Source organism: Ipomoea nil, unplaced genomic scaffold, assembly GCF_001879475.1.
Source record: "Ipomoea nil cultivar Tokyo-kokei standard unplaced genomic scaffold, Asagao_1.1 scaffold0684, whole genome shotgun sequence".
Taxonomy (NCBI): Eukaryota; Viridiplantae; Streptophyta; class Magnoliopsida; order Solanales; family Convolvulaceae; genus Ipomoea; species Ipomoea nil.
Window position 1 is genome coordinate 1,327,891 of NW_017617112.1, and position 15,231 is coordinate 1,343,121.

The following is a 15,231-nucleotide window of genomic DNA, read 5'->3' on the forward strand; positions in this document are numbered from 1 at the left end:
CGAAGGTTTCATCTCCATGGATTTGGACTTCTCCATCCTTCAATTATTTTTAAAGGTTTAAATTGAAGGATGAAGGTAGCCGCCTTTCAATTCCTTGGTCTCCAGAAATATGTGGAGACGGTCTTGTCCCCATGAATTTCTGGAGATCCTTCTTCTCCAGATCTATGGAGTTCCATGGATCTGTTGGTCTCTGATGGACCGCCAGTCTCCCATCGGAGACCTTTTTTTTTTTTTTTTTTTTTAATCTTTTTTTTATTTATTTTTAAATTTTATTTAATTACCTGTTGGTAACCTGCTACTTCAGGTCACTTGGGACAAATTGCATGATTTTACAAGGTTGGATGGTTCAATTGCACTTTTTTTTTTAAAAAAATTGAATGACTTAATTGTATTTTTACATTTCGTTCGATGGTTAATTTGACATTTATTCTTATATATTTTATCATATAAATAAAAAATCAGGTTGCCATACACTTATTCCCGTTTCTTTAATCTTTACGTTCACTTCTTCTAAGTAATTTTTGTTCCATACGTTTCGTCATCTTCTTCCAAAACTTTTTAAGAGTGACTCTTCTGTGAGACTTTCTCACGAATCTTTATCGTAAGACATGTTATGTTATAATAGAAATATAATACTTATATTGGAAAATGTAATACTAATCATGAATAAATGATTTGTTACTTATAAGGAAATGTGTAAGGAAAAATGTAATACCTTCAAATCAAAAATTTATATTTAGGGTTGAATATTTATGAAAAAGAAAATATTAATCATGGATAGATTGTTGAATGGTTACTTATGAGCAATGTTGCAAAACACATTAGGCGCCAAGGGGGCGCCGATTTGTTATTTATTTATTTATTTACTTTTATTTATTTTTTATTTTTTTAAATTAAAAAAAAAATAAAAAATAAAAAATATCAAAATTTACTAATAAAACATAAGGTTCCCATAGTTATTTCTTAGAAACTATTTACGTAAGTGGTTATAAATTTTTTCAAAAGATTGTTTAAACTATCTAAATACATAAAAAAAAACTAAAATTAAGAGCAAAAGAAGCATTTTTTAAAGAAATTAGTTGGTCAAACCGCCTACGGAGTTTGCGGTGGATAGATCTCGAAAAAATACGATATTTGAAAAAAAAAATTTGTCCAAAACGGACAACCGAGTCAAAAGTTATGCCTTCCCGAACTTTTCCAACTTTACAACGCGAAAAAAAAAAAAAACCGGCGGTTTGGTCGGCCGGTCGCGGAGGAGGCCAATTCGGCCTTCCTCGCCGCGGCCGGGAGCCGGCTAGCGCCTAGGCGCGATTTTGCAACACTGCTTATGAGAGAAAGTGTAATACTTATTACAAAAAAAAAATGATTGTTTTGATGAAAATGTATACTTTTTGAAGGTAAAAATATAATATTTATAAATTAAAATGTAATATTAAGAGTTGAAGTGTTACTTATAATAAAAGTTGTAGTATTTATGTAGAAAAATGTAATATTTATGAAAAAAAAAAAATCAACCCTTCTTACAGATGAGAATTCGTGAAATGGTTTCATAAGATCATAATTTGTCTATTATTATTATTATTATTTGGAAAATACGCTTCCCTATACACTATATATATATATATATATATATATATATATATATATATATATATAGGGAAGGGATCACGTGCATTTGTGGCTTCCCGTGCGGTTGTGCAGTAGATTAATGTGCGTGAGTTATATACTTAATGTGCGTGAGTCGCGTGCTTAATGTGCCTGAGATTTATACTTAATGTGCATGAGTGTGTAATGTTAATGTGCGTGAGTTTTGTACTTAATGTGGCTGAGTATTGTGCTTAATGTGCGTGACTTGAGTTCAAAATTACAAGAAGCAGAACAGAAAGAGAAGGTGGGTGAAGCTTTTCTGATTGTGTGTGGATTGATGGATATATGTAAACGCACATATGATTGTTCTGATTTTATGTTAAAAACAAGACAAAATCCATTCATCCACCACTTCGAAACGAAAAAACAAAAAGAAAATGCAGCAGTGGATGCGCATAATTTTTACAGCACTGGATGAAGAACACAGTCACGCACACTAAGCACACAACTCACGCATCTTAGGCACAAGACTCATACACCTTAAGTACAAAACTCACGCACATTAATCAATCGCACAACCGCACGGGAAGCATTCAACTGCACGAGAACCTTACTCTCTCTCTCTCTCTCTCTCTCTTTATATATATATATATATATATATATATATATATATATATATATATATATATATATATAATTATTTTCAAATACAAAACTCTCTTAAAATACAAACTGTGTGCATGTAAGTATGTTAATGTGTGCACGAGCTAATCCCAGATATTATTGTGACAGTGTACCCAGTGTGCATGTAAGTATGTTAATGTGTGCACGAGCTTTGATGGATGGTTGTGATTTTTTCCTTCTACGCGATGTGTGCATGTAAATATGTTAATGTGTGCACGAGCTTTGATAGATGGTTGTGAATTTTCCTCCAACACGTGTGTGCATGTAGGTATGTTAATGTGTGCACGAGCTATTCTCAGAAATTGTTGACAATGCGCCCTGTGTGCATGTAAGTATGTTAATGTGTACACGAGCTCAAGTTTGTATTTTAAGGGTGGTTTGTATTTTAAGAGAGTTTGTATTTGAATGCAACCCTCTCTCTCTCTCTCTATATATATATATATATATATATATATATATATATATATATATATTTGTTGTTGAAAACATAGTTCAATTCAAATTCAAATTTTGCTTATACATCTTTGTGTCTTGTAGTGAATATTGTTGTCTTGCAGTGCACTTCTTTTTGTAGATTAGAAGTGTAGAATTTTATTTAAAGAGCAGTTGATCTTGACTAAATTAATGATTGAGATTTATGTGCATTTTTCACTTGGGAACTCCTTCGTTTTTATTATAAATATTATAGATTCGTTTTACGAATAAGGATCTATGAGACGATCTGTCAAGAGAGTCACCCATATTAGTTTTATATATCTAGGTCGATATAATTTGCCTTGTATTATCCAGTTTAAATTTGAACTAAATTTTATCACGGTAACGTTTTCTACTGAAAATATATTTTCACTAACTAGCAATCCAAAATCAATTTGATCACCGCCACTTAAAATAAATTAAAAAAAAAATGAATTATATAACAAGAAATCTATGAAAATATTAGTACAGAATTATTGCTGTAACCATACGACCAAGTCAATGTAGTAAAGATATATGTGTAGATTTGAAAACCATAAACTCAACCACCAGCAAGACAGTGGTCCCAACACTATTAATGAGCTGTGTCTCTACGTACTAACATGAACACCTTCATCCTCCTATAAATACACACATCATTTCTCCAGTTTTCTTCATCCCTCAACTATCAATCTTACATAGTAAAGAGTTTTAAAATATGGGTTCAAAGGTTGTTGTTCTCCTCGGCCTTTCTTTGGCTGTGTTTCTCTTGATCGCTTCCGAGGTTACGGCCAGGGAAATGGCCGAGACTACTACTACTTCAGTTCAGCGTAAGTTAAACTGTCCTGTTTGGTAACATAGTTAGCTTATTAGTCAGTTTTGGCTTGTTTTAACACTATTAGCTTTGATTAAACAGCCAATGGATATGGGCACGGGGGACATGGCGGCGGTGGTGGGTATGGGCACGGTGGACACGGCGGTGGCGGCTATGGGCACGGTGGACACGGCGGTGGGCACGGAGGCGGATGCCATCACGGTTGCTGTGCCAGCTACCACGGAGGCTGCAACAGGTGCTGCTCATACAAGGGGGAGCCCGTGGATACAGAGCCATAAGCCTCACCGATATATATGGACTCCGTAAATGCATATGAAAATAGTGTGTATTGGCAATCTGTAATATAATAATGCATGTAGTGAAGTAACACTTACAGTTACTTCTCTGCAATATCCTTATCATAAATAAATGAACAGGTTGCCATACAATTGTTTCCATCTGTTTCCTTCTTTATTTTCCTTAAGGTACAGACCACGAGGGTATGCTCTCTCAAAGAGTTCAAATTTAAAATTTTATGATTACTAAACTAACTATTTGATTGAATATAATTACCATTCAATTTAGCATATAGAATTTTTTTCTGGCTATAGTAACATTATCAGGATTGACTCACGACTTTCAAACTTTGTCATCTCGGTCCACGACTTTTGTTTTTTTTTTTACAAAAATGGTCCTTCTGGCCTATTTTTCGTCAATTTTTCGGCCCGTTTTGGTTGGAAATGGTTCTTACTCCGGTGAGAAATTGACGAAAAATAGGCCAGAAAGACTATTTTTGCAAAAAAACAATAGTCGTGGATTGAGATTATTGCAAAATTTGAAAGTCTTGGATCAATCCTAATAGTGTCACTATAGTCGTAGGACCAAAAGTGCGAAAAACTCTTAGCATATATATTCTTATGTTCCAGATAAGATATGATGGTGTTTCAATTGAGTTGGCTAGTCAAACAGTTAGTAGTGGTCAAACAAATCAAAATTGACTGATAAGTTAAGTATGTTACCAAACAGGGCGTCTGCAACAATAAATTATTATGGTGACACAATGCATGTATTAAAAATATAGTGGATAATTTGAGTAATAATTATGTTATTATTAATAGTTGTTAAAGTAAAAATTTTAGATACGATAAATGGTTAAATATAATTTTGGAAACGTTTAATATATACTAGGAAGTTTAACCAAGTAGATAATTTTATATGACAAGAATGATAATATAATATTTGTAGCAGAATGTATAACTCATTAAACATACAAATATTAATGATCCATTTTTTGACGCCAGAGGTGGAGGAACCCTTAACAACATCATATCATTTTTGAGTGAAAATCTTGGATTTAGAATGGTTGGAATGTCAAGTGCTGCCACATTTTGCGCGAACAAAATTAAGTGGGGAATTGGCTGGTGAAGAACCATGGTCGTGGCCTGATTTGACCTTGCTTTATTTTTTTCCGAATGTCGACCTCGCGGCGTGCGTTCATAAGGATTGTATCGGGGCTCCCCATGTCGGCGGCGACTGATTTTTGCTTTTTTTTCACTGGGGCTTCGCGCTTCCCTTCCTGTAAAAAAAACACATACAAATATAGACATATATAAATCATGAATAATAACATTGGTCCACTTTCATAAGTCTTTTTTTTTTTAATTTGAGATATTTATATAATAATAATTGTTGGTTTTCGGACTTTTGGGAGCCCACCGACGGTCCAACACAACCGGGTTTAGTTGGTGAATCATCGGAAAATAGGGAGAAATGATATATAAAAAATAGATATGAAAAGAATGAATGCAATAATTTTTACATGGAAACCGAAAGGTGAAAACCACGAGTCTTTTTGGGCGGTGCCAAGTCAAGAATTGCACTATTTTATAGGTATTTGTACATGTTTGTATATATGGCTATTTTTGTACATAGAGATGGAATCTTCTTCTTGAGAGAATGATGCCTTCCTTGTAAGAAATGAGTCTTCCCGTGGTGATGAGGAAGAGTGATATGGAAAGAGTGATGGAATGGATGGTCCCTTCATATAAGAGTGGAAGAATGATGAGGAAGAGTCATCTCATGTGAAGAAGAAAAAATGTGGGCCCCTTTCTTTTTTTACATAGCCTTTTACAGCACGTTTGGTTCACAAAATGAATTTTGGGGTAATAGGATGTTATTCCATAAGGAATGGAATAGACAAAGAATAGAATAAGAATTGTATTTTATTGTTTGGTTCACGGAAGGAATAGACTTTAGGAATTATATTACAATGTTTGATTGGTTTAAGGAATAGAAGTGAAATATGTTTTAAAAGACATAAATACCCATATAAAAATATGTGGTGGTGGAAATGGTGGTGGTGGTGGTAGTGGTGGTGGCGGCGATGGTGGTGGTAGTGGTGGCGACGATGGTGGTGGTGGTGGTGGTGGAAATGCTGGTGGTGGCGACGGTGGTGAAATAAGAAATAAATTTAATTGGGGGTTAAAATAGGAAATAGAACTTTAGACTATTCCTGAGAACTCAAGAATAACCTAATACCAAGGGGCCCACATGAATCTCTATTCACCTTGCAAGGGGAATAGGTCAATCCCCAGGAATATTGTTCCTAAGAATAGATGTTTTTACCAAACAATGGAATATGTCTGTTACTGGAAATACTATTTCATTCTAGGTCTATTTCGCAAACCAAACGTGCTATTATAGTAGTAGGATTAAGGATTATAAACGTTGGATCATTAGTAGAGAATTCATTAGGATATATGGATAATTATGGGTAATAAATCAGTGGTTTTTAGTGGGGCAATTAATAGCTAATTTACTGAGGCATAAAGGAGGTGGGAGGTTGTAAAGAAGCCAACGGCTAATTTGTTTTGTGGGTAAGGCCGTAAAGGGGAATAATAATGAGGTAATTATTGGGAGTTAAAGGGGTATTTATTTGGGGAATTCTATTTGCACCACCCTAATTGCTATTTGCACCACCTATTTAATAGGTGTGATAACTTTTAGGTGGTGTAAATGAAAAATTGCTATTTGCACCACCTTCATTAATTTTAGTCAAACATTATTTTTTTAACAAATATTTATTATAAATGACACTTTTTCCCCTTAGGTATATGCTTTTAACACTTTTTCCCTCTTAGTTATTCATGTATCCACATTTGCCTCCTAGTTATATTAAAAGTGGCATGTTTTCTTCCTTTTATGTTTGATAGACATTTTTACCATTAAAACTAAATATTTCATTTATTTTTTCTTCTCCAACAAATTATTGTTTATATGTACGGATGGTCACGGTTCAGTTCAAACAATTTTTTTTTTATTTATTATTGTCAGTTCAAAATTTATTTATTGATTATAAATTTTATTTCTTATTTAAAAAATTAATAATTATTTTTTTGTATTTTATTTTTTCGGTTCTGAATCGTAAGCAAAGCCAAAGGGAGTTTGTTTTAATTTGCAATCACACGTGTTATATATTACTCTTCTGAACTTCATTCCAATTAAAAAGGGGGGGGGGGGGGGGAGGGGGGGATATTGATTTCTTAGGCTTTCGCAGTCATATTGAAGTTGACAATCCATTACGTTCCAATGGCATTTTGGAGTGTGATTTTATATCTAAGATTATATTTGATTTCTCTCTTTTTGAGGAATGCACACCTTCATTAAAGGACATATATACTAGTAATCTACAATTACTTTGATTTAACAGCAATTGTTTTTTATATGATTATCTTAATCTTAATTATAATAAAGTCATATGGTCTTGTGAAAATTAAATGTTGATATTAATGGTTAAATGTTGGTATTAACAACATGTAATTTTCATAAGACCATATGGTATGTGTGTGTGTATATATATATATATATATATATATATATATATATATATATATATATATATATATATATATATATATATATATATATATATCTAAAAACATAATAAGTCTCAATCAAAGTTATATCCCTCATTTATGTCCATGTTTTCAATGCTAACCATTTTGTACATTGTGCTTTTAGAGTTGTACTATATAATTTTTTTAACAAAAATACCCTTACCGTTATAACTTCCGTTATCTTTTCCATTACTTTTACCATACACATGCATCCATCATATCTTTTCTTATATTTTTTAGTGATAACAATATTTGTAAAACATTATATATTCATTATATATTGGATTAATATAATAAATAAATTTTATTTCACTTAGATTTTAATTAGTAAATATCTATTAGTTATTTTTAAAATTATAAATATTGGGCATATGTTTTTGCGCATCGCGCATAAAAAAGACTAGTATATAATATATATATATATATATATATATATATATATATATATATATATATATATATATATGAATATGAATTGCAACTATGTTGATATTAGGTTATGTATTTTTTAATAAATAATATTATTATAATGTTGTCCAATATTCATTCCGTGCATCGCATGGGTAGCATACTAGGAGTAAACATACTCAAGATTAAATATGTATACCGCTAGTTGCGATTAATAATATATAGTAACTTTTTCATACTATTTTCAATTATTAAATTAAATATTGTAAATACAATATCATAATTATTTTGTCATATACTTAATAAAAATGTAATTTTAAACAATTAAATTGTGGTTCATGTTTTCTTCTTCTGTACTTCAAATACCATTATTAAAAACATTTTTTTACCTATTCTAACATTACAAACAAATTTTTAATATTTAGTCCATGCATCGCACGGGACAATACTAATTATATATAATATGATTAAGCCAACTATCATGTAATATGATGACATTTCAATTACCATTTCAAATAAATGGTCATAGGTCCGAACCTTGGGAGTGAAGCTTAGATTCTTAGGGTTAAAAATGTTTAAGAAAATATAGAACAAATCTAACTAATTGTGAAGGCACAACACAACTTTATTTTCTTATACTTACGATTCAGAACCGAAAAAATGAAATAAAATAAAATAAAATAATTATTGAATTTATATTATTTTAAAAATAAGAAATAGAATTTATAATAAATAAATAAATAAATAAATTTTGAATTGGCAATAAAATAAAAAATTGTTTCGAACCATAATCATCCGTACATATTAACAATAATTTGTTGGAGAAGAAAAAATAAATGAAATATTTAGTTTTAAGGGTAAAAATGTTCACCTAACATAAAATGTAGAAAATCTGCCACTTTTAATATAATTGAGGGAGCAAATGTGGATGAACAAATAACTGAGAGAAAAAAAATTGATATAATCATATAACTCAGAGGAAAAAAGTGTACAATTTTCCCTTAACCGGAAACTTTTAATTCGATTGCTATAGTGTCCGGTTCAGTTAGAACCGAACCGTGGTCATCCCTACGTATACGCAATAATTTGTTAGAGAAGAAAAATAAATAAAATATTTACTTTAACGGTAAAAATGACAATTTAATATATCGAAGGAGGGGAGGGGGGGGGGGGGGGGGGGGGGGGGGAATCGTCACTTTTAGAATAGTTGAGGGGTTAATATGCTAACATGAATAATTCAGGGGTAAAAAGTACTATAAGTATATAACTTAGGGGAAAAAGGTATCATTTTCTCTTAATTTAATTTTGAATTAAAAAATTATTAATTACACCTCATAAATGAGGTTTGACCAAGGTGGTGTAAATAGCAAAATGAATCCCCATTTGGCTATTTACACCACATATGTAATTATTGAAAATTTTCACATTTTTACAATTTCAAGATACTTTATACCTACTTTTGACCAAAGGGTGGTGCAAATAGCAACACCCATTTATTTTGAGTTTTATGGAGGGGTTTAAATGGTTCGATCGGGTATATGTGATCCAACCAGGTTCCGATACTCGGTATCCAATAATAATAATAATAATATAAAAATTATTTTTATAAATTTGATAATTATATTTTAAAAAATAACTAACTAACCCTTATTAATTACACTCAATGAAATTAAGGGTCCGTTTGGTAAAAAATATCTTATTAAATTTTTAGAAGGTTGACAATTTCTAAATTCTTTATTTATTTATTTTTTTGTCTCTCTTCTTTCTCATTGCTCTTCATGTTAGTTTCTGAATTATTATTCTCAGCACCAACACCACACCACACCACACCACTAATTATTATTATTATTATTATTATTATTATAAATAATATATTCATTTTTTTTTAAAAAAATGAGCCTAAAAAAAAAACATGTAGTAAAGTAACACTTACAGTCTTACAGTTACTTCTCTGCAATATCCTTATCATAAATAAATGAACTGGTTGGCAACTTGGCATACGATTGTTTCGATCAGTTTCTTTCTCTATTTTCCTTCTTTTTTTGTTTTTGTTTTTGTTTTTATTTTTTGTTTTTGTTTGTTTTTTTTTTTTTTTTTTTTTTTTTTTTGAGTGAAGAGGAGACGGGAGACCAATATTCAAAATTTGACAATGTCTGTGTGAAGATTATGCTTAAAGTAGATAGATCCATTATGACACTAACATTTAGCCTTATTTGCTGAATCACTGAATTACCATAATTTACATCTTCTTACTCGGACTAGGATGTGAGCGGCTATTAAGTCAACTTTTGGGGGAAGAAGATAAGACATAGTCTGCAACAATAAATTACTATGGTTATATAATGATGATCAACATAAATATTATTAATTATTAGTTAGGTGGAGACCATTGATACACTTCAACGTAACGTACGCGTATCAGTTTAAAATGTCCGAGAATATATCATTGAAAGATAAATATGTATTCAAGATTGGCCAATGACTTTGTAGTCCAATGATACTAAGTTGCTCCCTCATAAGAGAGGTTGTGAGATTGATCTGTAGTTATATACAGACACTACATTGTAATAAATTAATTTTTCTCTTACAGATAATAAATAAGCAAACGTTTTAATTATTTTGATTTCAAATTTCCATTACAGGTGGAATAAAAAAAAAAAAAAGTATGATATAGTGGCCGAGAGAGATTATTTATAGAGAGATTTTAGATTTTCTCGTATATAATAATACTAGTTTTACATGCATATTGTGTGACTGATTTAATGTCACATGTTTGTATTTAAATAAATAATTCAAGTATATCAATAAAAGATTATATAGAAGAAGTTCATTATATTTGACATTAAAATTAATGTTTAATTTGCACTTTTTTTAAAAAAATAATTATCTAAATACTTATTACAGTTTGTATGGTATTAGGTAATAGATACTATTTTTTGTTGGAATTACTTTAAGTTTTGTTAATTCGCTTTTGGATATGTTTGTCATTGTCTTCGGTTTCATTGATTTCTCGCTTTTTTATTTTTGGTAGTGTTTCATGTGCAATTAGGTTACTGATGCTAGTTTGTAAAAAGAGCATATTTGGTCTAATTAGTTTTGTTACATTAAAGAAATAAAAACAAAAGAAATTTAACATTACCTTTGGTCAATTAATACCATAATGACCTAAATCATTTCCAATAATGCAAAAACATAATTAAAATATTGACTCTTGTTTTAAATAATCTAAAGAAGGTTAATTAAACAAAAAAAAAAAAAAACAAAAAAAAAACATAACCTAGATTTGTTTTTAAAAATGCAAAAAATGATTTTCAAGGCTCTTTATTTGTAATATTTGATGTTCAACTTTGAATGCTATGTATATAGTGTTTGGCTAATTAATTGACAAAAGTTCATACAAAATTTTATATTGCATTTTTTAATATGTCATATTCATATTATATATGTTCAACAATTATCAACTCTAATTGGTCTGGGGTTTGAACGTAAGAGTTTTCTTATGGAAATCAATGAGTAACTTAATAATAAAAAATAGTTAACGAAATATTCCGTTACTAACACTGACAAAATGCGCTATAAATTGTGTATTTTTATTATTGGAATTGTGAACTTCTAAAATATGAATTGTGTTTCTAAGTCAAAACACATAACAGCTGTAGAAAGAAATTTGTGAATACAATACAGAGTCATCAAATCATAATATGTTGTGTGAGTGCAGTATTTCAAAGGAATTTAATTTGTGAATACAAAACAAGATAATCAATTACATATGTATTAACATTGTGTGTTTGTAATATACAAATTGTGAACTATTTAAAAAGTAAATTGTGAATATTTAGTAGGTAAATTGTGAACATTTGAATGTAGACCCGGTTTCACAAAATAATTTGCGGGGAGTGTGAGCAAATTATGCCGTGGAACTGTGTCCACCTTGCAAGGTAGACACGGTTCCAAAATTGTCATAATTGTGAAGAGTAAATTACACTTTTGGTCCTATAACTATTGGGGTCTTGTTAATTTCAATATACAACTTTAAAAACTAACAATTTAGTACTGTGACTATGCAATTTTTAACACATTTGGTCCACCCGTCCAAATTACCGGCCAAATGTCACCCGAAAGTTGTAAATCATTATAATTTGTTTAATCCGAGGGCAATATGGTCATTTCATATTCTTCCTTCTTCTTCCTTCTCATCCCTAATACTTCGTTCTTCTTACTTCATAGAGAGTTGCAGTGAATGAAAGGCACCCTACATTCCTCCATTTTAGCAGCCAATGAAAGGCAGGACATAGATAATTACTTGATTGCGCAATCTTTTTTACCCTATAATTTATTCATTATAACATTAATCAACAATCTCATTCAATAGAAACCAGTAAAATGTCAAATCTCAAGGATAAAAATGAAACCTTGACTTACATCTATGGATCTTCTTGACAGAAATCGATCAAGATATGTTACTGATAAGTTTGTTGTATGTATACTGAACTCAAATAACCCTCAATGGGAAATACCCGCAATTCGAACAAGAAATAATATATCCATTCAGACCATTCCAATTAGGACAACCGTGCATATTGTTCACCACAGCGTGGGCATGGCAGCACAAAGAAAAAGCGAAATCTGAAGATTGTAATAAGTCCATGCAAATGTACAGTACTCCATTTTGGGCAAATGTTCAAATGCCGCAGCAATGCCGTCGGGATCATTCGCATCACTCACAGGCGGTTGGTGCGACGTTGTTGGCAGCGGAGGCGGTGGTCAACTTTTTTTTTTTTTTTTTTTTTTTTTTTTTTTTTTTTTAAAGAAAAAAACATAAAATGACCATTTTGCTCCCATTATTATATAATTTAAAATGATTTATAACTTTCCGGTGACATTTGGCCGGTAATTTGGCCGGCATGGACCAAATGTGTTAAAAATTGCAGTCACAATATTAAATTGTTAGTTTTTAAAGTCGTGTACTGAAATTAACAAGACCCCAATAGTTATAGGACCAAAAGTGTAATTTTCTCTAATTGTGAATATAGAATTCAAAATTATGAACATATATAGAGTTTTATAATTATGAACATAGAGTTCTATAATTGTGAATATAGAGTTTACTAATTGTGAATATGATGTTCAAAAATTATGAACATAGAATTTTATAATTATGAACATAGAGTCAGTAATTATGAACATAGAGTTTTGTAATTGTAATATAGAGTTCAATAATATAATTGTGAATATGAAGTTTAAAAATTATGAATATAGAGTTTTATAATTATAAATATAGAGTTCAGTAATTTATGAACATAGAACCGTGTAAGGTGGACACAGTTCTACCGTATAACAATTGGGGAGTGTGGGTCTGGGCCATTCGGATCAATCATTATTGTGTGGATCATGGTGCACACAAGTTGTGTGTACCATATTTTGTCTACTGTAAAATAATGTACATTTAGTACAAAAATAATGTATATTTAGTATAAAAATAATGTACATTGTGTATTCAGAGGATGTACATTATTTTTGTTCTGAGTGTACATTATATTGTATAATATACATTCAGTACAAAAATAGTGTACATTTAATATATTAAAAATGTATTTTTTGTTATGGTCCACATAACATTGTGTGGACCATGGTCCACACAATAATTTGTCCATTCGGATAGGCAAATTATGTCGTGCATCCGTATGCACCATGCATGGTGCATACGGATGCAAAAACGACGTCGTTTTATTAAAAACGCGCGTCCCACTTAGAAAAAAAAAGATTCAGTTTCGATTCCCAGCAACATCTTTATATTGTGCATAATTTGAACTATATATCCAGAATCAATGAACTAAAAATCCAAAACCAATGAACTAAAAATCCAGAATCTATGAACTAAAATTACAGAATGAATGAACTAAAAATCCATAATGAATGAACTAAATATCCATAATGAATGAACTAAATATCTAGCATGAATGAAAAAAAAATCAGTTTCGATTTACGTCTAAATATCCAGAATCAATGAACGAACTAAAAATCCAGAATCATTGAACTAAAAATCCAGAATCTATGAACAACATAATGCTGTTGAAGGGAATCGAAACTGAATTTTTTTTTAAAGTGGAACGCGCGTTTTTAATAAAACGACATCGTTTCGTATCCGTATGCACCATGTATGGTGCACACGGATGCACAGCATAACGAGCCAGACTTGGTCTTTTATTTTTTAAAATCAACTTTGGACCTGTTTCTTAGTTTTGGGCCTTTCTCCAATAATATTTTAAAAATATTTCATTTAGCCCTTTAAAAAATAATAATTTCTTTTTAATCATTATTTAAATACTATTCAACTTTGGACTTTTCTTAAGCATTAAGTTTGTTGGATTGGGTTTTAATTTTATACTTTGAATACTCATATTAAATTGTTTTAAGTTATGTAATTTATTAGGAAAATGAGTTTATTGTTTAATTTTATGTATGTGTTGTTTGTTCATAGCATATTATATTGTTTTAATTATGTAATTTTATTATGCTATTTGAAATGCGTTATTTAGGAATGAATTTAGTTCCTTGGTAAGTTACACTTTATGTATAAAATTTATTGCTATAGTGCTGGACTTTAATTAAGCATGTTTAGACAGTTCAAATTTAGTTCACCATGTTTAAAACCTTATTCACAAGTGAATCGAGTAGCTACAACACCTTCAATTATTGTAACTTAATAACTTTCAATCACATAAAGTATAGACAAGGACATTGTGATTTTTTTCTTTTGAGTACTATTGACTCTATCACAAGGTAGTATATGTTGGAATTTTTAGCTAAAAATGACATTTTGAGTGATTATTTTGTGGTACAAATATACGTGGGGTCCACTTCCGATTTGGGTCGGGTTAAAGTGGATTCGGGTTCTTCGTAGTGAAACGAAGAATTTGATATAATGTACGCTCAAAATGGATAATAGGTGAATGAGAAATTGATTCTCAAAGTGAACCTATTTGAGAGAAGTCAACAACTTAAACCTATTGTTTAGTGACTAATTAAGATTAGCACTAATCTTGATGCTAATTAGTTAGCATTCACGAAAGAATGCTTGTAATTTAGCTTTGGAAAAGGTTAAGTTGCAACATGGTAATTAAGCTTTTGAAAGCTTGATTAGTGAATTGGGAGTGTACTTTCGTGCTATGCTTTCATGCATGGACGAAAGATGCTGCACGAAACTTGAAAGTTTAATTTTAAGCTTTGGTTTGTGGTGCCTTGATTTTTATTAATCTTTGGCTTAGGCACCTTTCGTGCTATGGATTCGGTGAGCATGAGTCAATGCTATATGCATTGATTCGTGCTGCACCGTTTCGGTGCTTGCGGACCACTCGGATGTGGTTTCCGGTCCCAATTCGTTAAACC

The 15,231-nt window shown here is 30.7% G+C and overlaps 1 protein-coding gene across 2 annotated transcripts in view; it reads left to right on the forward strand.

The window, feature by feature from the left end:
* LOC109175220 (glycine-rich protein DC7.1-like) overlaps positions 1 to 15,231 on the forward strand; it is a 76,392-nt gene that overhangs the window by 23,067 nt on the left and 38,094 nt on the right. The window contains exons 1-2 of one of the 2 annotated variants that reach the window (XM_019324481.1): positions 3,382 to 3,554; positions 3,641 to 3,994. The exons of the other annotated variant lie outside the window; for it this stretch is intronic. Coding sequence (XP_019180026.1) covers positions 3,443 to 3,554; positions 3,641 to 3,837 — 309 coding nt within the window. The 5' untranslated portion in view covers positions 3,382 to 3,442 and the 3' untranslated portion in view covers positions 3,838 to 3,994. Of the gene's footprint in view, positions 1 to 3,381; positions 3,555 to 3,640; positions 3,995 to 15,231 lie in introns of those variants that run through there. 2 annotated transcript variants of the gene reach the window in all.